General features: G+C 53.5%; 1 protein-coding gene and 1 non-coding gene across 2 annotated transcripts in view; one reads left to right on the top strand and one right to left on the bottom strand.

The window, feature by feature from the left end:
* Positions 1–27,062, top strand: part of Osbpl5 (oxysterol binding protein like 5) — a 63,941-nt gene that overhangs the window by 31,439 nt on the left and 5,440 nt on the right. Inside the window, exons 3-19 of the mRNA XM_004654232.3 lie at positions 2,018–2,100; positions 6,458–6,538; positions 6,661–6,762; positions 8,708–8,911; positions 12,036–12,120; positions 15,390–15,564; positions 15,814–16,018; positions 17,731–17,915; positions 18,402–18,483; positions 20,800–20,898; positions 21,248–21,344; positions 22,351–22,449; positions 24,812–24,909; positions 25,312–25,401; positions 25,495–25,631; positions 26,035–26,220; positions 26,505–26,631. Of these exons, the coding sequence (XP_004654289.2) occupies positions 2,018–2,100; positions 6,458–6,538; positions 6,661–6,762; positions 8,708–8,911; positions 12,036–12,120; positions 15,390–15,564; positions 15,814–16,018; positions 17,731–17,915; positions 18,402–18,483; positions 20,800–20,898; positions 21,248–21,344; positions 22,351–22,449; positions 24,812–24,909; positions 25,312–25,401; positions 25,495–25,631; positions 26,035–26,220; positions 26,505–26,631 (2,135 nt within the window). The remainder of the gene's footprint in view (positions 1–2,017; positions 2,101–6,457; positions 6,539–6,660; positions 6,763–8,707; positions 8,912–12,035; positions 12,121–15,389; positions 15,565–15,813; positions 16,019–17,730; positions 17,916–18,401; positions 18,484–20,799; positions 20,899–21,247; positions 21,345–22,350; positions 22,450–24,811; positions 24,910–25,311; positions 25,402–25,494; positions 25,632–26,034; positions 26,221–26,504; positions 26,632–27,062) is intronic.
* LOC123457837 lies at positions 14,476–14,607 on the bottom strand. The gene has a single exon (XR_006635199.1). It is a non-coding gene; the product is annotated as a small nucleolar RNA SNORA42/SNORA80 family (small nucleolar RNA).

Raw genomic sequence — 27,062 nt, 5'->3', positions numbered from 1 at the left:
AGCCAGCCTACCCATGCCCACCACCGTGTGTCCTTGTGGTCCTCGTGGCTAGTGAGGGGGACACCCCTGTGCTGCTGACACCCCATACTGGGAACTGTGAGCTTGGTAAACAAAAGGTTCACAGGACATTCAAACACCAGATCGGATGAGCCCATTCAAGGGAACACAGAGAGGGTCCCCCTGCCCCCTGCACACACGGCCCATCCTCAGTGGCAGTTCATCTAACTCTAGAAAGGTAGAAAAGACAGGTCTGGGGACAGACCCCTGAGCTCAACCCTGCTCTTCTGGTTGGGCAACTGCAGGCTAGCTACTGGGCCTCAATTTACTCATCTGCAAAATGGGGACAATATCAGTACCTACACTCATGACCTGGGTTCTGTAAGGGGACAGTTCAGACCAGACTGCTGCCCTGGCACCTGTGGACAAAGTGCTGAGCCCCAGCATGTGGACTGCCCTTCCTGCTGGCATTCTCATGGCTCCTGGCCCTGTCACCTCCATGCCTAGCAGAGTCTGAGCCAAACTGATGATTGCTGACCCCAGAGAGCCCTGGCCTGCCTTCCTAAAGGAGGTGGAATATGGCTGCCCTGGGACTCCAGTTCTGCCCTCCCCTCTTCCTTCTCCTAAAGGGAAGGAGGAAATATTCAGTCTTGCCCTGGGGGCAAGTGAAAGGTCAGGACTGGGGAGGCTGCGGGCCAGACCATTTGTAGTCTCAGCCAACAGAAGGGGAAACTAAGGCCCAAAGTAGAGAAGTTCTTCCTGACAGTCACGTGGAGGCTGGGGCACAAGGAAGCTTAGTGTCTGGGTTATAATTTCCTATATCCTTATTGACTGTGGCCCAGCAAAATGGCTCAGCCTGGCCTGTGCCCCAAGAGCAGAGGAGAGGAAGGGAGGGTCCTAGTTGACAGTTGGTCCCTAGGGGTTTGCTCCTAGGCCCCAGCAGTGCAGGACCTGTGTGGGGCCGTGGCTGTCTCTGAGCAGTGGAAATGGAGGAGGTGGCAGGTCCCCAGAGGAGGCCCAGAGTCACGGACACAATGACAAAGGGAAGAATCAGTAGCGATGGGCACGCAGGCGACAGCTCCGACCCCACAGGTGCTCTGACCCCACGTCCTTTACTCAGTAGAGAACTCCACTTGGTTGGCTCCTGACAGGTGCCAGCTCTTGGGGCCACGTGGACACATCCAGTGAAGAGAGCTTGAAACTGGAGAGGCCTGTGTGGGAGCCTATAGGGAACGTGGGGGGGGGGGCGGGGTTGAGGGCTCAGTCAGATGGTCAAGTGAACTCAAATGGCTGCTGCTCCCTGACCTATCCATAAAGAACGGCTTCCTCTGGTCACTGTCCTGGCCTTTCTGGAAAGAATGTCCCAGTGCCCAACCCTAACTAGCCACTCCCAGGGAAGTGGCCAGCAGCACCCCAGGGTGTCGCAGCTAGTTCTGTTGCTTCTGTCCCCATTCCTCCACCTGTCCCTGGCCTGTGGCTTTGGCCTCTGCTGCAAACCACAGGCCTTCCAAGCTCAGGCAGCAGAGTGGCTTCATCGGGTGGCTGGCTTCAGGCCGACCCTGCCAATGTCCTCCTCCTTCTGTCCTTCGGCCAGCTCTATCCCCAGACAGTGCAGAGCCAGGCCGAGGATCACACCCAAGGACCAAATCCACGCCAGCCGTCTCCCCCCTGGCCCACTGGCCAACCTGTGGCGCTCTAGGAACAGCATCTGCTCACCTCTGTCCTAAGTCCCTCACTGTGAACCTAGGGGACCTCTGAGTCTGGAAACTGCTTTTCTCCAGACAATCGGGGACCCAAAGTCACACACTCCACTGGCCCTGTCACCAGGGTGTCCATGGACTCCTCCTGGCTTCTTCCCTGTGGTTGTGGGGGGGGCTGGCCAGAATCCATATGTCCTTCGGTCGAAGTCTGCCCCCCACCTCCCATTAGCCGCCACCACACTAGTGGCTTCCTGCCCCTCCCAGGGGACCCTCAGTACGCCTGACTGACTGAGGAGACCTTCCCACCTGCTATCTTACAGGGAGAGACATGGAGACCAATGGCCTGTCACCACTGAGAGATGAAGAGCCCCCGACCCCAGGCTCCGGCACTAAGGTGCCACCGGTAAGAGCCCAGCTGTAAGAGGACCAAGGGATAGAGAGCCTGGTTTAGAGGACCGCAGAGCGTTGGCTGAGCCTGCTGTCTATCTCCTTGCCCGGTCCAGGAATAGCCCCACAGCTCAGACTTGTGCACATCTGTGGAATGGGGGATTTCTTGTTTTATTAAACTATGTGCTTGACAGGACACAGGGGCCCCCAGAAGGAACAGATGCCGCTGGGGTGTATCTGAGGGCACAAGAAGCCATGAAGGAAACCCCGATCCTCCTGGCTGCAGGGAGGCCTGCTGAGCAGCCAGGCCTGTGTGGCCCCTCCCTCCACACCTCCACCTGGGCTATTCTCTGCCTGGTGCACCCTCAGAGTCCAGCCCTTCCCAGGGCGACCATGGCTCCCCAACACTGGCTGAAGGTGGTGGCACCAGGTCCTGATGATGACCTGAGTGAGATGCACTTAGGGCCCTGTCTCACCTGCCCTGGCCCCGGCTACCTCCTTGTGACCCGAAGTGAGGGTCTGCTTGCTCTGGGCTCTTTTCCTGTCTTGCTACCAGGAGTTAGTAGTCTGTTCTTGCAGCCTCAGGAACAGGCCTGACCTGCCTGTCCTCCCCCCTCCTTCTTCCCTTCCTCCTTCTCTCCCTCCCTCCCCCAGCCTGTGCGCCTGCCCTGCTCCCCCAGCTATGAGGAGAAGCCTCCTGCTCAGAAATGTATGTACTTGGGCGGGAAGATGCTCAGCCAGGAAAGTAGTGAAGTGCTACATGCATGGGGATCGGAGTTCGAGCACCTAATATGTCAGACGTGGCGGCATGAGCCTATAATCCCAGGGCTGGGAGGTGAAGGAAGGCAGGAGGATTCCTGGGGCTTGTGGTGAACTAATCATCTAACCTAATGAGTGAGTTGTGGGCCAATGAAAGATCCTGTCTCCACAGGTGGTAGATGGGCTTACCTGAGGAAAGACATCTGGCATTGTCTTCAGACCTCCACGTATGCACACATGCACACACACACAGACAGACCTACACAGAGACATATATACACACACACACACCTACCTACACACCACACACATACCTACACTCCCAGCATGCACAAAGAGAAAAGTATCTCTCTGTTTGTGTGGGTATTTTCAAGCTTTTAGCTGTGGTCAAGCACACGAATTCCCCATTGTGACTCTAGGGGCTCCGCTCAGCAGGTCCCTCCGAGTGTGGAGCAGCCTCTCCCTCCACCCACCTGTCCCCATTAGACACCGCCTCCCCAGCCCCCGCCTCCCCCTCCTGCTTTCTTTCTCTGGGGACCTTGCGTTCATGCACTGTGTGGCCGTTTGTGACTGGCTGGTCTCAGTGTCACGTTCATAGGTCCCTCCATGGTTTGTAGAAAGTGTCCCTTTGGACACTGAGTCATAGCCGACTGTGTGTGCAACCCCATTTTGTGTGCCTGTTCTTCAGACAACACGTGAACTTGTGAGTTGTTTCTGTTTGTAGCTGTAGTAAACTGCTGCTTAGGGACGCGCCCGTGCGTGTGTCTTTCTGTGCGCTACGTTTTCACTTCTTTGGGCTGCTGTTCTCAGAGTGGAAATGCTGGGCCTTAACATCATTGCCCGTGAGCAGGAATTCTAAAATCTTCTGTGTTTGATTTTTGAGAAACCACCAAACTCCCCGGGCGCCTGATTGCAGCAGCAGCAGCAGGGCACGGGCGTGCTTCCCCGCTCCTCACCAGACAGCACGTGAGGTTTCCTGTTTTGGTTTGAACACCGCTGTGGCCCCTCCTGCCTGGCGTGCCCCTGTGGTTTGCTTGTGCATTGACTCACATGCGCCTGCTGTGTGCCTGCCAACCATCTGTCCTTCCTCTTGGGGGAATGTCTGCTTGAATTTGGAATTTTTTTAATTGTGAGTGCGTGTGAGTGTGTGCACACGTGTGTGACAGTGTGTGCGGATCTGTGTGTACACAGGTGCCGAGCCCAGTTGAGAACATCAGGGGTCTTCCTGTCCAGGCAGATGGGCTGACCAATGAGCACCAGCCTGTCTGCTGTTTCCGCTGCCATCAGGGCTGGGACTGTAGCATGAGCGGTCATGTCTGCCGTTCCACTTGTGTGCCGGGGACCAGACTCAGGTCCTCATGTCTGCATGGCAAGTGCACCTCCCCTTTAAGCCATCAACCCGCCCCACTGCCCTGGTACCTTGCCTGTATTTTTAAAAATACTTCTGTTTATTTGCAAGCAAAGAGAGAAATTGGGAGAGAGAGAGAGAGAGAGACAGAGAATGGGCAGTACAAGGCCTCTTGCCACTGCAAACAAACTCCAGATGCATGTACTAATTCATGCATCTCTTTGCCTGTATTTTAAAAAAATATATTTTATTTATTTATTTATTTGAAAGACAGAGAGAGAGTGTGTGATAATGGACGCATTAGGACCTCCAGCCACTGCAAACGAACTCTAGATGCATGTGCCACCTTGTGCATCTGGCTTACATGGGTCCTGGGGAGTCAAACCTGGGTCCTTTGGCTTTGCAGGCAAGCGTCTTAACTGCTAAGCCAGCATTCCAGCCCCTCTTTGCCTGCATTTTGATTAAGTTGTTTGTCAATCTTTTTTTGATGGACTTGTAACTGTTCTTTATGTACTGAGACTCCCTCAGCCCTTCTCGTTGCACGATTTACAAATCCTGTCTTCCATACTGTAGAGCGTTCAGAGTTATTTTCTTTCTTTTTATTTAAGTTTTTTTTTAATTTTTATTTATTTATTTGAGAGAGACAGACCCAGAGAGAAAGACAGATAGAGGGAGAGAGAGAGAGAATGAGCACGCCAGGGCTTCCAGCCTCTGCCAACGAACTCCAGACGCGTGCGCCCCCTTGTGCATCTGGCTAACGTGGGACCTGGGGAACCGAGCCTCGAACCGGGGTCCTTAGGCTTCACAGGCAAGCGCTTAACCGCTAAGCCATCTCTCCAGCCCCAGAGTTATTTTCTTTAAGTCATTTTAATCAGTCACAAGCTTCCAGCAGACTCATAATTCCTAGTTGTGAGCAGCCTTCGCCCAGAGAGGCTCCGTGCAGCACACCCTGCCTGTCTACTGGCCACTTAGCAGTGGTCATCAGAGGGAGACTCCATGCTGCACATCCGAGAGCCACTGGGCTCCCTGCCCTCACCTGGGCAGCTATCCCCAAGATGAGCCCTTTGTACTGGCCTGGGGGTGGACATTCTGGGCACCATGAGGAGGTGACAAGGGGCTGCTGTTCTTGTGGCTGTTGCAGCCTCTGAGCTGTGAACACCATGTCCCAGCTACCACCAAAGTCACCCCCAGCAAACTTCACTATATTAGTTACTTTTCTCGCTGCTCTGACAAAACACGTGACAGAAGCAACTTAAGGAAGGAAGGGTCCGTTTGGCCTCAGTTTGAGGGTGCTGTTCATTCATCATGGCAGGAAAGGCGTGGCGGCTGGCGGCTGCCTGGTGGTGAGAGAGGGTGCAGCTGACTTCTCGCCTCCTCACATCTTGCACCACAAGAAGCCGAGAAACGGATGCTCTTGCTTGGTTCACTTTGTCCTGCTTGTTAGGCGTGTGCGCGCGTGTATGTGTTCGTGTCCGTGTGGAAGCACGGGTGCCACGGCGCATGTGTGGAGGTCAGAGGACAGTCTCAGGTGTCCGTCCTCGCCTTCCGCCTGTGTGAGACGGGGCCTCCCATTTGCCACTGCGCTCTCAGGCTCGCAGGTCCGTGAGATTCGGGGTCCTCCTGTCTCTGCCACCCTTCCTCCGTGGTTATGCTGGGGTTATAGGTGCTTGTGCTACATATCTGGCTTCTCTTGGGTTCTGGGGATCTGAACTCGGGCCCTCGTATACTTGCCTAGCTCTTTACACACTGAGCCATCCCCAGCCCTACCTCCCTCCTTTTTATTCAGTCCTGGACGCTAGCCCATGGAGTAGGACCACCCACATTCTGGCTGGGTCCTCTGCCCTTGGTTAAACCTTTCTGGTATGTCTCCATGAGGGGTCTAAATCCAGTCAACTTGACCGTGAAGAACCGTTCGCCGGCACCTGGCTGCCTTGACCCGGGTCTCCTGGCTGTTCCTTAGGACTGGATCAGACCCTGCTGGAACTCGCTTCCCACCTTATTGGCCCTTGTATTTCCCTTGGCCCCTGATTTCAAGCCTCAGCCCTAAGTGCCGAGAGGTAGGAGTGTCCCCTTGCTGGATGCCCAGGGAAGCCACCTTCATTCTTCCATCCCACTGTGGCACCCCTGGAAATGCTGCTGGGCTGGACAGAGGGCCAGGCAGCACGGGCCAGGAGTGCCTTTCTCTGACCCTCACACTCGGTGTCCTTGTCGTCAAGCCAGCTCCCTGCTGCACCCCAACACCCCACCACTCAAGTCTCTCTTGTAGGCCGAATACAGGCTGTGCAATGGACCCGACAAGGAGTGTGTGTCCCCAACAGCCAGGGTCTCCAAGAAGGACGCTCTCAAGGTAGGCCTGGTCCATGACCCCCAAGGCCCTTTCCTCTCCTCTCCCTGTCCCGGCTCATCATTGGGAGGAAGCAGGGACAGCTGTAGGCTCTCTGTGACCTACTGTTGGCATCCCGGGCACAGGCGCAGAAGGAGAATTACCGGCAGGAGAAGAGGAGGGCCACCAAGCAGCTGTTCAGCGCGCTCACCGACCCCAGCGTGGTCATCATGGCCGATAGCCTGAAGGTAGGCGGGCATTGCTTGAGGCTTCCTGTGGGTAGGAACACATGTGCTACTCCAGGGACAGGTCACTACAAACCTGTGAGTGTCCTGGGGTTTGCAACAGGAAATAACCACAGACTAGTGACCCAAAGCAACAGAAAGTCAGCACTTCATCCTGTCTTGGCCTAAGTCCAATGTCAAGGTCCCATCCAGGCAGCACTCCCCACAGAGCTCTGGCGACGGTGCTCCTGCTCGTCCAGCTCCCAGGGGCTGCAGGTGTCCTTTGGCTTGTGACCACATACATCACTGCCTCTGTGGTCACATGACTGTCTCTTCGCATAGCTTGTCTGTCCTTCCGTCTTCCTGTGAGGACACCATCACTGAACTGGGGCCCTGCTCCAGCATCGTCCTGCCCTCAATCACAAGACCCTATTTCTCAGCCAGGCAGGGGTCCGGCTGGCTGAGGTCAGAGTCTCATAGAGTGGTCATCGCTGTGGCAACCAGCTGACCCTCCACTTGGGGGCAAAGAGGTTGAGTTCATTTCTCCCCGTGGCACACACACCCTGAGCCTCAGTTTCCCCCTCCTACAGCGTGGGTTGAACAGCTCCATCTCTGGTCTGCTGGGACAGCAAATGAGATGGGTACTAGGAGCTCTCGGCCTGTGTGGACTTTTGCCCCGCACCCAAGGCTTTGTGTAGAAAGTTAGGTTCTCAGTAAAAACTGAGCGGGAAAGAGACAAATGACATTGGCTTCATAATTGGCACAGATGACGATTCCAACAGTCACACACCTTGTTAGTTCCTCCAGGACTCTGGGAGGGATTTGACTGTCACCTTGACCTCATGGACCTCCCCAGTAAGTCTGCCCTGGCTTTAGATCTAGTATCACGAACACACCTTTAATCCCAGTACTTGGGAGACTGAGGCTCAAAGGCAGCAAATTTTTTTAAATTATTTATTTATTTATTTGAGAGCGACAGACACAGAGAGAAAGACAGATAGAGGGAGAGAGAGAGAATGGGCGCGCTAGGGCTTCCAGCCTCTGCAAACGAACTCCAGACACGTGCGCCCCCTTGTGCACCTGGCTAACGTGGGACCTGGGGAACCGAGCCTCGAACCGGGGTCCTTAGGCTTCACAGGCAAGCGCTTAACTGCTAAGCCATCTCTCCAGCCCAAAGGCAGCAAATTTAAGACCAAGCCTGAGCTATGTGGCAAGACCCTGTGTTAAATAAAATAGGGACAAGGAAGATGGCTCAACAGTTAAAGGCACTTGCTTGCAAATCCTGCCATCTTAGGTTAAATTCCCAGACCACCACCATTAGCAAGTAGCTGGTGTTTCTAGTGGCAAGGGGCCCTGGCATACACACGCGCATGCACACACACACAAATAATAAATAAATAAAGTTGGAAATGTAGGTCAATGCCTGCCTAGTTTCCACAAATCCCTGGGTTCAGTTCCTAGCATATAGTACCCATAACCCAAGCATTCAGGAGGATCATAAGTTCAATGTCATCCTCTGCTACACAGCAAGTTCAAGGCCAGCCTGAACTAATGGGACCTTGCCTCAAAAATAAATAAGTAAGGGGCTGAAGAGATGGCTCAGTGGTTAAGGGGCTTGCCTGCAAAGCCTAAGAACCCAGGTTCGATTTCCCAGGACCCACATTAGCCAGATGCACAAGGTGGTACATGCGTCTGGAGTTCATTTGCAGAGACTGGAGGCCCTGACGTGCCCATTTTTTTTTCTCTCTCTCAAATAAATAAATAGAATTTAGAAATTACTTAGTTAACTTCTGAAAGGGAACCCAGTCTTCCTGCTCCTTCCACGGTGCCAGCCCCCGCTGGGCATCCCTAGAGGGCAGGAAGAGAGGGAAGAGCTTCTGGCCCAGCCTGCCCCTGCCAAACTGGCAGATGCCCCAGGGCAGTGTGGGGAGTGACCATGACCTGACCGTACGGTTGCCCCCCACCCCAGGTCCGAGGGACCCTGAAGAGCTGGACGAAGCTGTGGTGTGTGTTGAAGCCTGGCGTGCTGCTCATCTACAAGACGCCCAAGGCGGGCCAGTGGGTGGGCACCGTTCTGCTGCACTGCTGCAAGCTCATTGAGCGCCCCTCCAAGAAGGACGGCTTCTGCTTCAAGCTCTTCCACCCACTCGACCAGTCCGTGTGGGCTGTAAAGGTGGGCCAGGGGTCAGGGCGCCCAGGTGGAGGCTGCTTCTGGGGCCCTAGCTCCAAAATGAGGGCCTCACACAAGGCAGGGGGCCGATGTGTGACTGGCCCGCCATCTGCAGCCCATGGAGGGCCCATAGCCAGTGTGGTCGGCTGAGATCAGGGCCACACTGAGCGCAGCAGCTCCCTCCAGTATCGACCAGAGTTGGGCATGGGGTACCCCCTAGCCCAGGCTTTCCCCACCTACATGGCCAGGGCTGCCCAGCCAGAACCAAGCCAGACAAGAGATCCCAGGGAAATTCCAGAACACCCAGTTGCATTTGGATTTCACGGAAATGTCGGAGTTTGTTTGTTTAGAATTTTTTAAAAGTATTTTATTGATTCACTTATTGGAAAGGGCGGAGAATGGGCACACCAGGGCCTCTGGGTACTTGGACATGAACTCTAGATTGGCTTTATGTGAGTACTGGGAAATCAGGCTTTGCAAGCAAGTGCCTTTAACCACTGAGCAATCTCTCCAGCCCTTATTTAGATTTTTTGGGACAGAGTCTTACACTGTAGGCCAGGCTGGCCCAGAACTCACAGCAATCCTCCTGCTTCACTCTCCTGAGTTCTGAGATTACAGGCGTGAGCCGCTGAACTTAGCTTATTTTAGAGTTTTTTTTTTACTTTGATGTGGTTTTTTGTTTCTTTGCTTACTTTCTTCTTCTCCTCCTCCTCCTCCTTCTTCTTTTGTTTTGGCTTTTCAAGGTAGGGTCTCACTGTAGCCCAGTCTGACCTGGAATTCACTATGTAGTCTCGGGGTGGCCTTGAACTCATGGTGATCCACCTACCTCTGCTTCCCAAGTGCTGGGATTAAAGATGTGTGCCACCATGCCCAGCTCTTGGCGTTTTTTTTTTGTTGTTTTTTTTTGTTGTTTTTTTTTGAGACAGGGTCTCTTTCTGTAGCCCAGGCTAACCTAGAATTCACTCTGTAGCCCAGGCTGGACTCAATCTCGTAATAATCCTACCTCAATCTCCTGAGTGCTGAGAATACAGAAGTAAGCCACCATGCCTGGCTTGCATCAGTTTTTAAATATCCTTTTATAAAGGCATTTTTCTTTTTTTTTTAATTTTTTGAAAAAATTTTGGGGGCAAGCCCAACAGACTGGCCTCTGTGTGTGTGTGTGTGTGTGTGTGTGTGTGTGTGTGTGTGTGTGTAAGAGAACTGGCACACCAAGACCTCCAGCCACTAAAATTGAACTCCAGATGGGTGCACCCCCTTGTGTGCCTGTGTGACCTTGAGCAATTGTATCACTTTGTGCATCTGGCTTATGCGGGATCTGGAAAGTCTAACATGAGTCCATAGCCTTTGCAGGCAAGCACCTTAACCACTAAGCCATCTTTCCAGCCCATCTTTTAAAAAAAAAATTTTTTTTAATTTATTTGAGAGTGGCAGGCAGAAAGAAAGAAGCAGACAAAGAGTTAATGTGAGTGTGCCAGGGCCTCCTGCCAATGCAAACAAATTTCAGATGCATGTGCCACTTTGTGCATTTGGCTTTACTTTGGGTACTGGGGAATTGAACCAGGGTGGTCTTTGCACACAAGTGCCCTTAACCACTGAGCCATCTCTCCGGCTCTGAGAGTCTTCATTTAAGGGGCTGGAGAGATGGTTCAGTGGTTAAGGCACTTTCCTGCAAAGCCTAAGGAACCAGGTTCGATTCCCCAGTATACCCATGAAAGCCAGATGCACAGGTGATGCATACTTCTGGAGTTTGTTTACAGTGGCTAGAAGTCCTGACACACCCATTCCCCCTTCCTCTCTATATGCCTCTTTTCTCTGTCTCTCAAATTAATAAGTAATAAAAAAAAACTTTTAAGAAAGGATTCTCCTCACTTGTGGTGAAGTTCACAGGTGAGTAAACCCATTATGAGCCAACAACACCACACCTCAAAAAATGTATTTAGCCTGGTGTGGCCATTCTCTCTCTCTCTCTCTCTCTCTCTCTCTCTCTCTCTCTCTCTCTCTCTTTCTCTCTGCCTCTTTCTCTCAAGTAAATAAATAAAATATATTTTTAAAAAATGTATTTAGTACACCTGACCTACTGAATGTCATAGCAGAGCCCAGCCCACCTTATCACAATGAAGATACCTCTAGGAAGGTAACATCACCCCCACAAAGGTAATCTCAAGCAGTTGTGACGGCCCACATCTGTTGTCCTGACACTCAAGAAGTAGAAACAGGAGAATCAAGTGGTGTGCAAGGCCAGCCTTAGCTACATAGAAGTTTGAGGTCAGCCAGGGCATCCATAAATGAGACCCTATCTCAAAGAACAGAGAAAGAGACTTTTTATTTTATTTTATTTTATTTTTATTTATTTATTTGAGAGCAACAGACAGCGAGAGAAAGAGGCACAGAGAGAGAGAGAGAATGGCGTCACCAGGGCCTCCAGCCACTGCGAACAAACTCCAGACACATGCACCCCTTGTGCATCTGGCTAACGTGGGTCCTGGGGAATCAAGCCTCGAACCGGGGTCCTTAGGCTTCACAGGCAAGCGCTTAACCGCTAAGCCATTTATCCAGCCCCAGAGAGACTTTTAAAGTCTTTTGTTTTTTCTAAGAAAGTACTGACTGTCTTCCTGCAATTCATTGAATCCTGAACCAAAAGTGAGAAACAGAAAAATAGAAGGGTTGTGTGGGTGTGCTTTCCCATGGTCAGGAAATCAAAATATCATATGTCACCAGGAGTGGTGGCTCATGCCTTTAATCCCAGCACTTGGGAGGCTGAGGTTAGTCTGGGCTATAGAGTGGGTTTCAGGTCAACCTGCACTAGAGTGAGACCCTGCCTCAAAAATAATAATAATAATCATGTCACATGATCATTAAGTTGGTACACTCTTTATAAATACATCCCAAATATTACATGCATGCTCTTACCCTAAGCAGCTCTTTGCTATTACTCTGAAGTTCAAAGTCACCTGAGTGCCCTCATTTGTGTTGGCTGATTCTGGCCAGCTTAATAAAGAAACTCAAAGCTGGAGATCCAGGTGGGGGGAGACACCTGCTCAGAAGGGGACTGCAGAAGGGTCCCTCTTCTCTGCCTGCCAGTCCTGCCTTGGCCGATATCTAAGTCTGCAGGTCTCTGCTTCTCCAGGGACCCAAAGGCGAGAGTGTGGGCTCCATCACCCAGCCTCTCCCGAGCAGCTACCTGATCTTCAGAGCCGCCTCGGAGTCAGATGGTAAGTGTCGCCTGTCCTGCGTGTCTGCCTCCCCGCGCTCCCTTGGAATCAGTCCTCTTTGGGGGACTGTCGCTTGGCTACAGCCCCTTAGCTACCCAAGGAGGTAGCCTGAGGTCACATAGCAAGCCCAGGCATGGCTCACACAGGCCTGCCTCGCGCTGGGACCCCTTTCTGAGCTGAGCCTCGCTTTTCCTGTGGGTTAAATGGGATCATAGTACCTGTGACTTCAATATTATGGGGATCCTGGAGTCTCATGCAAGTAACCAAGCGACAATTCAATTGTGCATGCCACCATATGTCAGGTGCTGTTGAACCAACAGAAGATGTAAATGTTTGTTCGACAAGTGAGGAAACTGAGGCATAGGCAGCTGACAGGCAGTCTAGCAAGAATGTGTAGGCGGTGGCCACAAGTGTGGGTTTCCTTGAGCCCTAGGTGCTGTGTACTGCCTTCCTGGCAGAGCCCCAGGCGCAAGGCTGGGAGGATTCCTTCTTCAAATGACAGCTCCTAGTCAGGGCTGTGCATCTCTTCTAAGCCTCAGGACCTCCTACTAGAGGTCCACAGCAGGCAGTCCCCTTTTTTAAGGCCGACCGGGCCCCTGGGCCCCAATCCTCCAGGCTTGGAGTGCCTCAGTCATCTTATCTGTTGGTGCCATGGCGTCTCCTGGTGGCGGTCAGGTGCCACATCCACACTCCCTTCTGGGCTGTCTGTAATTCCTTTGATACTACCATTGTTCCCTCAGTCTGTGTCTGTCCTGCTGCGCCCTGGGGTGCACAGAGCCTGCACCCTGTGGGGGTGCAAGCAGTCAACTGTCACGTGAGGAGCCTGGGCTGAACCTTATTGTCAAGGCCTATGATCAGGGAAGAAAGTTGCCTACAGACTTTGCAGTATCAGGGTGGACTTCCTGCAGGAGGTGGGAGCATTGGAACAGCTTCCAAAGGATAGCTCACACCTGTAGCAGCCAAAAAACACAGGCTCCAGGCCCAGCTCTGCAGTGACCTTCCGGTTCTCATCTGGCACGCTTCCAACTCCCGTGACCCTCCTCACTGTCCACTGCACGCCCAGCCCAGGCGGGAGCACTGTGTTCCAGCCAAGCCTGCCCTGAAGCCGGCGGGACCCCAGAGGCTGCCCCAGCAAGAGGGCAGCTCCAGAGCACCAGGAGCCCCTATCCTGCTGACTTACCCCAAGTTTCCTAGAGTTACCCTCAGTGCCAGGCCCCAGAGGCACCCCAACAAGAGGGTTTTCAGCTAGAAAAAGAAACCAGCAGTCCTGAGAGCCACAGTGTACAAGCCCCCAAAAGCAGGCACCTCCTCCTTCCTCTTACTGTAAGCTGGAGCCCCACACTCACGTGAGCCCCCTTGGTAGCTGCGGCATGTCATGTATAGACCTCCCCGAGGCACTCTTGGGAAAACGTGCCACTGTTAGTAATTAGAGCAGGACATCTGCACCATACATGGGTGTGTGTCTCCGTAGCTGTTAACACCCCAGGGAACAGTAAGGCAGTGCTAGTCTAACCCCGACCCTGCTTGCACACACATGCACACCCTGTCAGGGAGGCAACAGGGCCCCCCTTGGGGGGGGGCAAGAGCAAGGGCCCTTCCCATCCCCCTTACTCTATTCCCTCAGCCCTGGCTGCCTCTTTGTGGCCTGGGAAGTGGCTCCTCGCTGACATGTAAGACCCCTGCCCAGCCGGGCGTGGTGGCGCACGCCTTTAATCCCAGCACTCGGGAGGCAGAGGTAGGAGGATCGCTGAGAGTTCGAGGCCACCCTGAGACTCCATAGTGAACTCCAGGTCAGCCTGAGCCAGAGTGAGACCCTACCTCGAAAAAACAAAAACAAACAAACAAACAAAAAAAGACCCCTGCCCAGCCTCTGCCCTCCAGGCCAGCAGGAGCCACCCAGTGTCTGACCTGTAGTTCTCCTCACTCCACACTGGAAGCCCGCAAGCCAGCATCTGCATGCAAGGCCAGCTCCGGCGTGTGGCCTGGCCTCTGCCAGTAATACGGGTGTGAGAGAATGTGAGCCCTTTGAAGCCATCTGAATAGCTATGTGGGCCTGCTTGGAAAGTCCACAGTCACATAAGACTTAAAAAAAATTTTTTTTAATATTTTATTTCATTCACTTATTTTGAGAGAGAGAGAGGCAGATATATAGAGAGAACTGGCATGCACGCCATGGCCTCCAGCCTCTGCAAAGGAACTCCAGACACACGCGCCACCTTGTGCACCTGGTTTACGTGAGTCCTGGGGAATTGAACCCTAGTCCTTAGGTTCACAGGCAAGTGCCTTAACTGCTTAGCTGCTGAGCCATTTCTCCAGCCCTCATGTAAGATTCTTTCCCCCCCCCCAATTTTTTTTTAATGTGCAACCCACTTCAGTGCCAGCAGCCTACAGGGAGAGGCCAGGCAATGGTTCGGGGCCAGCTTGCTCTGGCATGGGACACTATGACAGGACCAGGGGTACGGGCCTGCCATAAATCCAAATCCATGCCCTCATGTAAGATTCTTGATGTCAGCTCTGTACCCCATCACACCCAGCAACACACACATGTACAGGTGCTACTTGGGTTGTTGGGGTTAGATCCTGGGCCCTGGCAGTCTCAACAAGCTAGGCCTCAGCCACCCATCCTCAATAATAGTGAAGGCACAGAAAGGAGATTTATTTAATGTGGCTATGTTAGGAAGAGGTCCAGTGACCCCCCCACCACACCAACTCCAATTTTGAGGGGGTCCCCTGACAGGAGGGTTAGGTTTAAGTAAAGGATCAGAGAAGAGACTCGCATAGCTAAGCAGTCCTGGCCAAGACATGGTCCTGCCCATCACTGACCCATCATTGTCTGAGCTCAAGGTTTTCCTGTGAGGTGCTTGGACAGCATGTCAGTACTGTGTGAATCCTTTCCTGGGAGACAAGCTCCTGTTGTGGCCAGCACCAGACTGGAGCCTTTTCCTTTCCTCCCCCAGCATGAGATGCCTGAGGAAATTCTAATTCCTTGGAAACTATTAGTTTCAATAGTCTGGTAGCCAAGGGAGAGGCCAAGTGTCTGTAGAACATCTTCCCTTGTGCTCGGTCAGTGCAGATCTTTAGCAGGACTTTGGTGGGGTGGGGTGGGGTGAGGGCTAGGACCAGGAGTGGGGTGGTCAGAAGAGCAGGCTTCCAGGCTGGGGTTGGTGCTCCCACAGGTAGCCTCTAGGACAAGAGACGGGTCAAAGCTGCTCGGTGAGCACAAGGGTACAGGGAAGGCGTCCCCTCTGGACTCATCCTGTGTCCCTCAGGCCGCTGCTGGCTGGATGCCCTGGAGCTGGCCCTGCGATGCTCCAGCCTACTGAGATTGAGCACCTGCAAACAGGGCCGCGATGGGGAGCCAGGGTCCTCGCCCGACGCGTCACCTTCCTCTCTCTATGGTCTGCCCACCTCGGCCACCATCCACCCGGATCAGGACTTGTTCCCGTGAGTGGGTTGCGTGAGAGAGGGTCAGCACCATGTACTCATAGGTGGGAAGAGGGAGGCAGTCTGGAAGTGGTGGGTGGACTTGTACCCCGCTACGGGTATCAGCCTCTCCTTTCTATTCGTAAGATGGGCCCCACGGTGCCAAGAACAGATAAGGGAGGAGTAAATGCAGGGGCCAGGTGACCAGATGGGCATGCATGCCTGGGTGTTACCTGTGACCAGGGTCCTATGGGCATGTCCACCCTCCAGGCTGAACGGGTCTGCTTTAGAGAACCATCTGGAGAATGATGGATTCTCAGACAAGTCTGAGCGAGAGAACGCCGAAGACTCAGACGCAGAGACGCAGGAACACAGCCACAAGACCAATGAGAGTGGGAGCGACCCGTCGGACAGCCCCGGAGGGCCACGGAGGGGGACCACCTATGTGGAGCAGACCCAGGAGGAGCTAGCAGAGGTGAGAGCCTCCTGCACGTGAGACAGAAGCGGGGCGGGGCGGGCCTTTAATGACAGCCTGCACTGGAAGCTGAGGTCTCCGTCCTCCTGGCACTCATCTTGTGGCTAGCAGTTGTGTCTATGGGAGGACACCCCCGGCTTCTGAGAAGTGCCGTTTCAGCTGCAGCCAGCACGGGCTGGAGCGGGATGCAGGGATGGGCGGGGAGCCAGTCACAGCTGACGCTGTACTGAGGTCGAGAGGGCTCAGGAGCGACCCGCCGCCTCCTGCCAGCTCGAATGGGCAGATGTGAATAGGACTAAGCTCCCATACTTACTGGTCATCTGTCCATACTGGCATGACCCTTTTTTGGGGAGACAGCGACGGGCCAGTCAGTCCTGGACCCCTGACCCCAGTGCAGAACCTGGTTCAGCAGGAAGCTCACTGCTGTCATCTGCATGTTGAGTACCCACCACAGGTCAAGTGTGCAAAGCTCGGTCCCCGGCTTGGTGTCACTTGGAGGTGATAGGGGCTTTAGGAGCTGGGGAAAGTAGAAGGAAGTTTGGTCACTGGGGTTATGGCCTTTAAGGGAACTATAGGATGCTGGTCTATTCCTTTCTTTTTCTTTTTCTTTTTTTTTTTCAGTTTTATTTATTTATTTGAGAGTAACAGAGAGAGAAAGAGGCAGATAGAAAGAGAGAGAATATGGGCGCACCAGGGCTTCCAGCCACTGCAAACCAACTCCAGATGCGTGTGCCCCCTTGTGCATCTGGCTAACACGTGGGTCCCGGGGAATCGAGCCTTGAACCAGGGTCCTTAGGCTTCACAGGCAAGTGCCTAACCGCTAAGCCATCTCTCCAGCCCTTTCTCTTTTCTTCCTGGCCATGAGATGAGCAGCTTGCCACTTCCCTCGAAGCCAAAGGCCATCGGGTCCAACCATCACAATGAACCTCCTAAACTCCTAACTAACTTCTCCTTCCTTTCCTTTTAAAAACATATTACTTTTTAATTTGAAACAGAGTCTCACTAGGTGGCCCTGGCTATTCTAAAACTCTCTCTGCAGCCTAGGCTAGCCTCAAACTCAGAGCATTCCTCCTACTCCATTAGGTGGAATGCTAGGATTTATGGGCATGAGACACCATGCCCAGCCCAAACCTTTCCTCTTTATAATCTGTCTGCCTCAGATATTAGTTATAGTAGTGGAATACTAACTAGAACACCACAAGGAAAGAGAACTCAGGAAACAAGATACCTGAGGCTGGGGACTTCATAGACAAGGTGTATATAACTCACAGCTTGTGGGCCCAGATGCCCAACATGAGCAGCCCCATGGACTTGGCCTCTGGTGAGGGACGCCTCACCATGGCATGTGGCGGATGGCATGATGAAGGGGATAGCCAGGCTGTAGAAGGAAGGAGCAGGCTTGCTTCCTTGGCAGTACCTGCTCTTAGGGACCTGCTTACTCCTGAGACCAGCGTGGGCAGGAGTGTCCTTCCAGTCAGGGTGGACACCAGTTGGGAGGGGAAGGACAGAGGTGAGATGCAGGGAAGCCAGCTCTGGAGGTCTCAGTGTCTGGCCACAGTCTCATGGGAGCAGGCGCCTCTGTTCCCTGTCCCACCTCACTTCCTCCATTGGAGCCGGCTTTGCTTTCCTGCGTCCCCCCGCCCCCCGCCCTCTGCATCCTTCAGAGGGCTCAGAGGAGGGCCCCCTGGCCTGACCTCGGTCCTCTGCTGCAGCTGGGCGAGGCATCCCAGGTGGAGACCGTGTCAGAGGAAAACAAGAACCTGATGTGGGTGCTGCTGAAACAGCTGCGTCCGGGCATGGACCTGTCCCGCGTGGTACTGCCCACCTTCGTGCTGGAGCCACGCTCCTTCCTCAACAAGCTCTCGGACCACTACCACCATGCGGACCTGCTCTCCAGGTGCGCTGTCGGAAGGAGGGGGGCTCCAGAGGCCGGGAAGGGGCGATGCACTCGGGAGCCAGGCAGAGGGGCTTCCTGGGGATGGGGGCATTCCCAACAGTCCCCAGCCTGCAATGCCCTTTCTCTCCCAGTGTGTGGTCAACTCCAGCACTTTCTGCCTAGGTGGAGAACCCACGACTTCCACCTCTGCTTTGGGGCCACCCAGCAGGATAGGGGAAGGCATGTCCAGAGCACTGGGGCCCAGGTGGCCCATTTCAGTTGAGTGGATGGTAGAGGGAAGGGTAACCATTGTGGTGGTGCACGCCTTTAATCCCAGCACTTCAGAGGCTGGGGGAGGAGGATCGCTATGAGTTCAAGACCAGCCTGGGCCACAGAGTGAGTTCTAGGTCAGCCTGGGCTAGAGTGAGACTGTACCTCAAAAAGAAAGAGCTAGGGAGGGTGGCCAGGGACCCCAACTTGAATCAGAGCCCCTCACCTTCTCCTCAGGGCAGCTGCGGAGGAAGACCCCTATCACCGCCTCAAGCTCGTGCTGCGGTGGTACCTGTCCGGCTTCTACAGGAAGCCCAAGGTGAGAGAAGCAGGGGCCAAGGGTGGGGCTGCCGTCAGGCCTCTGTCCTCAGCCCAGCGCCCTCCCCGAGTGCCAGGGTCAACCCCTCCCCTATGGCCTTGAAGAGTTCCGGCTATCCCCACTATGGTCCGGGGTCCTCCAAGAGGGGGGTCAGGCCCTAACCTCACATAGAGGAACCCCTGTATTGGTCAAGCCTAGCCCTCAGGGAGGATTTCCATTCCTGAAGGACCCAAGCTGGGCCCCTGTCCCACCCCTAAGGAAACAGCCTCAAGCTGTGGGAGAGAGACCACTACAAACACAGTGCCAGCAAAGAGCGTTTGCCCCCCAAGCTGCAAGAGGCTTCTAAGAGCTCAGGTTTTCACAGTCTTTTCCAGGAACCCCACTGAGAACCCCAAGCCCAGGACCCCACTGACTGCAGAGCCTCCCTGGGTTCGATTGATGGGGAGGCCTGCAGCTCTACTAAGAGCCTGGGGCTCCATGGGTCACACGTTTGACAACCAAATTCCAGCCAGACATGAGGACACAACTGGAACCCTAGCGCTTGAGAGGCAAGAGGCATGAGAGTGGCCTGAACTCAGCTAGCCCGGGCTACGTAATGAATTCCAGGCTATTCTGGGATATATAGGATAGACCCTGTCTTAAAGGGGAAAAAAGGTGATGGGGGGAGTTGGGGAGATAGCTCAGTTGGTGAGGTGCTTGCCATGAGAACCCCAAAAATTACACATAAAAGCCAGGCATATTAGATAGCACACTCTCATAATTCCACTGCTGGGGAGACCAGCTAACCTCGCCTACTCAGCAAGCTTCAGGCCAGCGAGAGACCCTGCCTTAAACAAGATGGGCTGGAGAGAAGACTTGGCAGGGAACGTGCTTGTGCAGCCATAAGGACCTGGCTTGACTCTCAGCACACACGTCCAAAGCAGGCATGGCCTGCACACCTAGAACCTCGCCACCAGGCCAGAGGGGGTGGACAAGAGGCTTGCTGGTCAGCCAGTGTAATAGAAAAATGGGCAGCTCCGGGTTCAGTGACAGACTCTGTGGCTGAAATAAGGTGGAAGAGCGGTAGAGGAGAACACCTGATGCCTTTCTCTGGCCTCCACATCCACACACACATAACAACATCCATACACATCCACACACACATACACATCCACACACGCATACACGTCCACACACCACATCCGCACACATCCACCACATCCACACACACATACCACATCAATATATACCACATCCACAACATCCACACATATACACACAGACACCACATCCACATATACCGCACACATATACCATATGCACACACATACACCACATATACACACATACATCACACACACAATGTACCACATACACACAAATACACCACACATGCAATACACTACATATACCCACATACACACATATACAAACACATACCACATATACCATATGCACACACATACACACACCACCACCACAGACACAGACATACACAACACACATAATTACCACACACACACGCATACGCCACACACACATGCACAGCACATACATCCACCAAGGAAAAAAAGCAAGATGAATGGCTCCTCAGATGACACCCAAGGCTCACCTCTGAAGTCCACCTGCACACACAGGTACATGCACTCTCTCTCTCTCTCTCTCTCTCTCTCTCACACACACACACACACAAACAAGCGTGCACACAAAGCCAAATCTGGTGGTACACTGCCACCTGTAATCCCAGCGCTCAAGAGGCAGTGATTTTTTTCAAGGTAGGGTCTCACTCTAGCCCAGGCTGACCTGGAATTCACTCTGTAGTCTCAGGGTGGCTTCGAACTCACGGCAATCCTCCTACCTCTGCCTCCCGAGTGCTGGGATTAAAGGCATGTGCCACCATGCCCGGCTAGAAAGCAGTGATTTTTAACAATGATTCCACCTCTTCATTGCAAAGATAGGGAAACGGAGGCCCTAGAAGGGGAAGACCTCAGACCCCAGAGTCACATGGGCGGCTGCCTGGCACTTCCTAGGCTCACTTTTGAATGGGTCGTGTGGGGGCTGTGCCTGAAGTCCAGGGAGCGTGTGAGCTGGTCATGGTCTTGAGGCCACCCTTGAGCTGGTAAGTAGATAAGAATCCAAGGACTCCCCGCTTACAGTGTAAGCCACAAGCAAAAAGTGATCTTCCTAAAGCCAAAGTAAGGTACCGACAAGAAGTCAGGACCATGACAGAGGTGTGGGCAGCCCCCTCACATTGTCCTTCGGATGCACCCCACCCTGCCCAGACCCGGCAGGGATGCCCTGCTCTTGTTTCCTCCGGCATGTCTGTGCTCCCCACAGGGCATCAAGAAGCCCTACAACCCCATCCTAGGGGAGCTCTTCCGCTGCCGCTGGCTTCATCCGCAGACCAACAGCCATACCTTCTACATAGCAGAGCAGGCAAGACCCCAGACTGACTCCCCAGCAGTGCGGGTAGTGGGCAGGGGAATGTCCAACCAAGGATGGGTTTTTCATGGGCCCCACATTCTACCATAGCAAGGGCTCTGGGCCCTGCTGCTGTCCCCGGGGATTCCCCCAGAAGGGGCTGGCTGTGACACACAGTGTTGCCAGAGGGAACCTGAGCTGTCCTATTTCCCAAGGGAGCCTCCCTGGGTGACTCAGGGATTTGAATCTGCTCCCAGGCACCATGCAGGCTCTGACTCCAGGAGTGCCCCCTCCACCTCTGCCCCTGGGGCCTGCAGGGATGTCCTTTCGAGGGCCATCTCCAGAGCCACCTCTCTGCCCTCAGGTATCCCACCACCCGCCTGTGTCTGCCTTCCATGTCAGCAACCGAAAAGATGGCTTCTGTATCAGCGGCAGCATTACAGCCAAGTCCAGGTTCTACGGTGAGGGGGGCTCACCCTGGGGATTGCTGGGCCTTGGGCAAACAGAGAGAACCAGACTCCAAATGCTAGTGAACCCAGAACCTCAGCAGTAGTGTGTGTGTGTGTATATATCCCTTACAACTCTCATAAGAGACCACGTGGGTGGTGAATGAGCTTAGAGCCTGGGCTAGGGCTTCAGGAAAGCCATGAGATGAAGAAGGAGAAGCTTGCAGCAAAGGACACGCTCTGACTGAGCTGTCCCAGTAAGCAGCCATCGGTCACATGTGGCTATTTAAATTGGTTAAAATGAGGACTGGGGCTGTAGCTTGGTGGGAAAGTGCTCACCTAGCATGCATGAGGCTGGGTTCCATCCCCAGTACTGCAAAGATAGATAGATAGGTAGGTAGGTAAGTAGATAGATAGATAGATACATAGATAGATAGATAGATAGATAGATAGATAGATAGATAGATAGATAGATGACTGGTAAGTAGATAAAAGTGAAATAAGGGGCCTGGAGATAGGATATTTCAATGGAAGGCACTGCCTGTGAAGCCTGCTGGCCTGGGTTCGATTCCCCAGGACCCACATAAAGCCAGATGCAAAAAAGTAGAGCATGCATCTGGAGTTCATTTGTAGAAGCAGCAAGCCCTGGGGCTCCTGTTATCTCTTTCTCTCTCTTCTCTTCCCTTTCTTAAATATATATATACATATATATACATATATATATATGACAAGGTGTTTAAAAATCCAGTAAGACCAGTTCCCAAAGGTCCACAGCCCTGGTCCTGAGACTCCCTTGCTGAGTAACTGAGATACAGCACTCCCTCACATATGGCAAGTCACGTAACATGATATGGTGTGAACGAGACAGGGCATTTGAGAGATCTGAGGATCAGAGAGGTTACATGACTCAACTGCATCGCAGCTGGAGGTGCGGGGAACGCTTGGGCTGTTGGAAGAGGTTTCATGGTCTTGGGTGTCAAGGGTCTATCCTCACTCACTGGCTTCCACCCTGTCCCTGCAGGGAACTCACTGTCAGCCCTGCTGGATGGCAAGGCCAAGCTCACCTTCCTGAACCGTTCAGAGGAGTACACCCTCACCATGCCCTACGCCCATTGCCGAGGTAAGAGGCCACACCACGATCCGGGGGAGCCCAGACTAACAGTGACTGAAATCCTGACAAAACCAAGTTAAGGAAGAAGGGAGTGATGGTTAATCTCAGTTGTTTACTTGACAGGATTTAAAATCACCATGAAAACTAATCTCTGGGTATATCTGTGAAGGACTTTGTAGGTTAGGTTAATCAGGGAGGGAAGACCCACCCTGACTTGGGGCGGGACTATCCCATGGCCTGGGATTCTAGATTGCATAAAAAAGAGAAAGTGAGGCTGGCAAGATGAGTTAGCGGTTAAGGTATTTGCCTGCAATGCCAAAGGATCCATGATCAATTCTCCAGGACCCATGTAAGCTAGATGCACATGGTGGTGAATGCACTTGAGGTTCATTTGCAGCAGCTGGAGGCCCTGGCATGCCCATTCATTCTCTCACGCTCTCTCAAATAAATAAATATTTTTTTTTAAAAAAAAGGACGGGCTGGAGAGATAGCTTAGCAGTTAAGCACTTGCCTATGAAGCCTATGGACCCCATTTCAAGGCTCAGTTCTCCAGGACCCACATCAGCCAGATGCACAAGGGGGCGAACGCATCTGGAGTTTGTTTGCAGTGGCCGGAGGCCCTGGCATGCCCATTTTTTTTCTCTCTCTCCCTCTGCCTTTGTCTCTGTGTCTATTGCTCTCAAATAAATAAATTTTTTTAAAAAAGGAGAAAGTGAGCTATTTAGTGGCCTTCATCTCTCTCTTCCTCCTGACTGTGGACACAATGTGACCAACTACTTCCTGCTCCTGATGCCACGCCTTCCCTGCCGTGATGGTTACAACCTTGAACTCTGAGCCAAAATAAACCCTTCCTGGTTAAGTTGCTTTTGTCAGGTGTGTTGCCAAAGCAACAGGAAAAATAACTGATCCATAGAGGTTTATTCTGGCTCCCGGTTTGAGGGCTGTAGTCCGTCATGGTGGGGACGGCGTGATGGCATGAGCGTGACGCAGCTGGTCACCTTGTATTGATAGACAAGAGCAGAGAGAGATGAATTCTGGTGCTCAGTTCACTTTCTTCTTTTTTATCCAGTCCAGAACCCTTGGTGTAGTGGGTAAAGAACTTGTGTGATTTGCGTGAGGGCCTGACTTTGGATCTCCAGCACTCACGTAAGGCAACACATGCCTTTAGTCCCAGCACTGAGGAGACAGAGACAAGTGGGTTCCCAGGGCTTACCAACTAGCTAGTCTAGCCAAATTAGTTCAGCCAGAGGACATCTCAGAAAATAAGGTTGGGCTTAGGAGATGGCTTAGTGGTTGAACGCTTGCCTGTGAAGCCTAAGGACCCCGGTTCGAGGCTCAGTTCCCCAGGACCCACGTTAGCCAGATGCACAAGGGGGCGCACGCATCTGGAGTTCATTTGCAGTGGCTGGAGGCCCTGGTGTGCCCATTCTCTCTCTCTCTCTCTTTCTCTTTCTCTCTTGCTCTCTCTCTCTCTCCCTCTTTCTCTCTCTGTCTGTTGCTCTCAAATAAATAAAAATAAAATAAATAGGTAAATTTTAAAAAGGTTGAGAGCAATTGCAGAAGACACCTGACCTCTGGTATCCACATGCGTAACATATACACATACACACACACGTGCACCCACATACATACAAGTATGCATTCACACACGCATGTATACCACATACATGTATATACACACCAAAAAGAGAGAGACCATTTGTACAAGCAAAAGTATGGTGTGCATGTGGTGGTTTTTAAAAATATTTTATTTTTACTTGTTTATTTATCTATTTGACAGAGAAAGATAGACAGAGAGAGAGAGAATGGGCACACCAGGGCCTCCAGCCACTGTAAATGAACTCCAGACATTTGTGCCCCCTTGTGCAGCTGGCTAACATGGGTCCTAGGGAATTGAACCTGGGTCCTTTGGCTGTGGAGGCAAATGTCTTAACTGCTAAGCCATCCCTCCAGCCCAGTGGTGGGTTTTTTAATGATTAGATTTTCCATATGCCTAAAAAAAAGACTTCCTCTTCCTTCATTGAAAAAAGTGATGTACCAGGCTGTAAATGTTCTAGTCATGGCTACGGGAGGCAGTGGGGAGCAGGGCTGGTGTAAAAACCTGAGCCCAGCATCAGATGAGGCAGACAGCGGGATCAGGATTCCCAGAGGAGCTGATCCGGCAAAGGGCATGGGCATCTCCGGGCCGGAGCAAAGGCCATGGCGAGGACAGAGGCCCCTTCTGAGAAGTGTGGGAATGCTCACCACCAAGAGACGGGCAGGCCGCTGGCTCTGTCTCAACAAGCCCTTTTGCACACCTTCGCTACCCTCCTCACTCTTCCTGACTAGCCAAGGCCTCCAGGGCTGAACTCCAACACTAACTGAATTTCAGGACTCCTCTATGGCACCATGACCCTGGAGCTGGGGGGCAAAGTGACCATTGTCTGTGAGAAGAACAACCTCCAAGCTGAGCTGGACTTCAAGCTCAAGGTAGCAGGCACAGCCTCATGGGAGGCGGGGCATGGAGTTCAGGTAGCAATGGGAGCAAGACTTGAGTACTGCAAGGAAAGTTTCCCAAACTAGCACACGTGGGGGAACACCTCTTTACAGCCCTCCAGGACATGTGGGGCCCAGGGAGGGAAGGAGATGCCCAGAGGTCACAGACTACAGCCTGACACACCCGAACCCCCTTGTCTCCATGGTAGGGAGCTTACAAACCTGAACACGGGCTCAAGCACTGGATGAGGCAGGGTGGCCTCCTCTCTGGGCCTCATCCTAACTTTGGTCATGAGGGTAACCAGCTAATGGACCCTAAAGAAGCGCCTCTAGATGGGGATCCTCCCCTCCTCCTCCCTGCTCACCAGGCATGCATGTGCCCCTGTGCCCGCGCAGCCTTTCTTTGGTGGTAGCACCAGCATCAACCAGATCCAGGGGAAGATCACATCCGGAGCAGAGGTCCTGGCACATCTCACTGGGCACTGGGTAAGAAGTCCCTCAGGGTCAGCCTGGCCAAGGCCCCAGGGCAGTCACTGGCAAGGCTGTCAGCTCTGATGGCACCACACCAATCTGGAGCAGGACAGAGATGTGTTCATCAAAGAGGAAGGCAGTGGAGGCACCGAACTCTTTTGGAGCCCAAGCGAGGAGGTCCGTGGACAGCGGTTAAAGCGACACACAGTGTTGTTCGAGGAGCAGACTGAGCTGGAGTCTGAGAGGTGAGGCATGCGCCGTGCCCAGGATCCCCTCCCCCCGCCAACCACAGCCTGTCATGGTCAGGCCACCGAGGTCACGATGCTGGGAGCGCATCTCCAGGGTGCCATTGGCAGGGAGGAAAGCCGTCGGTGAATCCCCTTATACCAGATTACCGTTCTTGCTGGGGAATAGCTGGAGGGAGGTGCCCCTGTCACTGCCAGGAGGTGACCGTCAGCTCCATAGGGAAGCCACGCCTGCTAGACACGGCCTCTCTGCAAGGCTGCAAGCCCTCTGCTCCTGGAGACAAAGAAGCCCAGGGCACGCCATGCATCCTTCCAGCGTGGAGAGGCCTGATTCTGAGCTGCCAGGGTGATGGGCCTGCCCAGGCCCCAGCTCAGAGCCGTGGGTTGGTTCCCTGGTCCACAGGCTCTGGCAGCATGTCACCAGGGCCATCCGCAAGGGCGACCAACACAAGGCCACGCAGGAGAAGTTCGCGCTGGAGGAGGCCCAGCGGCAGCGTGCCCGCGAGCGCCAACAGAGCCTCGTGCCGTGGAAGCCGCGGCTCTTCTACCTGGACGCGCTCACTCAGGACTGGCGCTACCGACACGAGAAGTGAGCAGCACGCTGCAGCCCCGGAGCCTGGCTCCACGGAGCCCGCCTCGGCTGAGGAAAGCCACCCGGGCTGTAGGGCTCCCCCCCTACTACCTTCTGCAAGTCCCTGAAGGAGCGAGAGAGGGGAAGGGAGGGTCAGCTAGCTCAACAGGACCTCCCTTCAAACCCTGGACAGTGGTTACCTGCCAGGTCACCATGGGACACACTTGAGGGCTGGCCTGGGAGAAAGCCTCCTCTTTGGAGGGTCACTGCCTTGACTCATTCATGTGCTCTGGACTCTCTAGCCTCAGCCCCTGGGATCCCCTGCAGGACCTTATCCAATTTGAGCAAGATGGGATTCTTCACACTCTGAAGCGGGAGACCATGGCCGGCCATACTGCCTTCCTGGGAAGCCCCGGGTCCATGCGTGAGGTCAGCATCCCCTCAGGGCCCAAACCTGGGCTCACGGTTCAGGACACTACACAGAGGTTGATTAGCAGCTAGTCCATTGCCCCCTGGCCCTGCCCTTGGCCATGTTAGCAGCCACACTGCTCCACTCCTCAGATGAGAAAACGGGCTCAATCAGCTCAAGAGAGGAGGAAGCAAAGCCAGCAGGGACGTCCCTATGGAGCTGACGTGACATGTTTTTCACACCTGCCTGAGGCCTGGGAAGGGCAGCCAGGAAGGCAGCGGGTTCTGGCAAGAAGTAGGGAGGGGGACACCCTTGCACAAGATGAGGCCGTGGATGCCCCCACAAGGTGGGTCCAGCCCACGTGGTGTGGGGTTCCAGGTGTGAGCAGCACTGCCATGTGTCAGCCTGGCATCCAGAGGGGTGTCAGCAAGTCTGTGTCCTCTGATAGGAA

This window comes from Jaculus jaculus, chromosome 1 (genome assembly GCF_020740685.1).
Source record: "Jaculus jaculus isolate mJacJac1 chromosome 1, mJacJac1.mat.Y.cur, whole genome shotgun sequence".
Classification (NCBI taxonomy): Eukaryota; Metazoa; Chordata; class Mammalia; order Rodentia; family Dipodidae; genus Jaculus; species Jaculus jaculus.
This window is presented reverse-complemented; position numbering and strand designations above follow the sequence as displayed.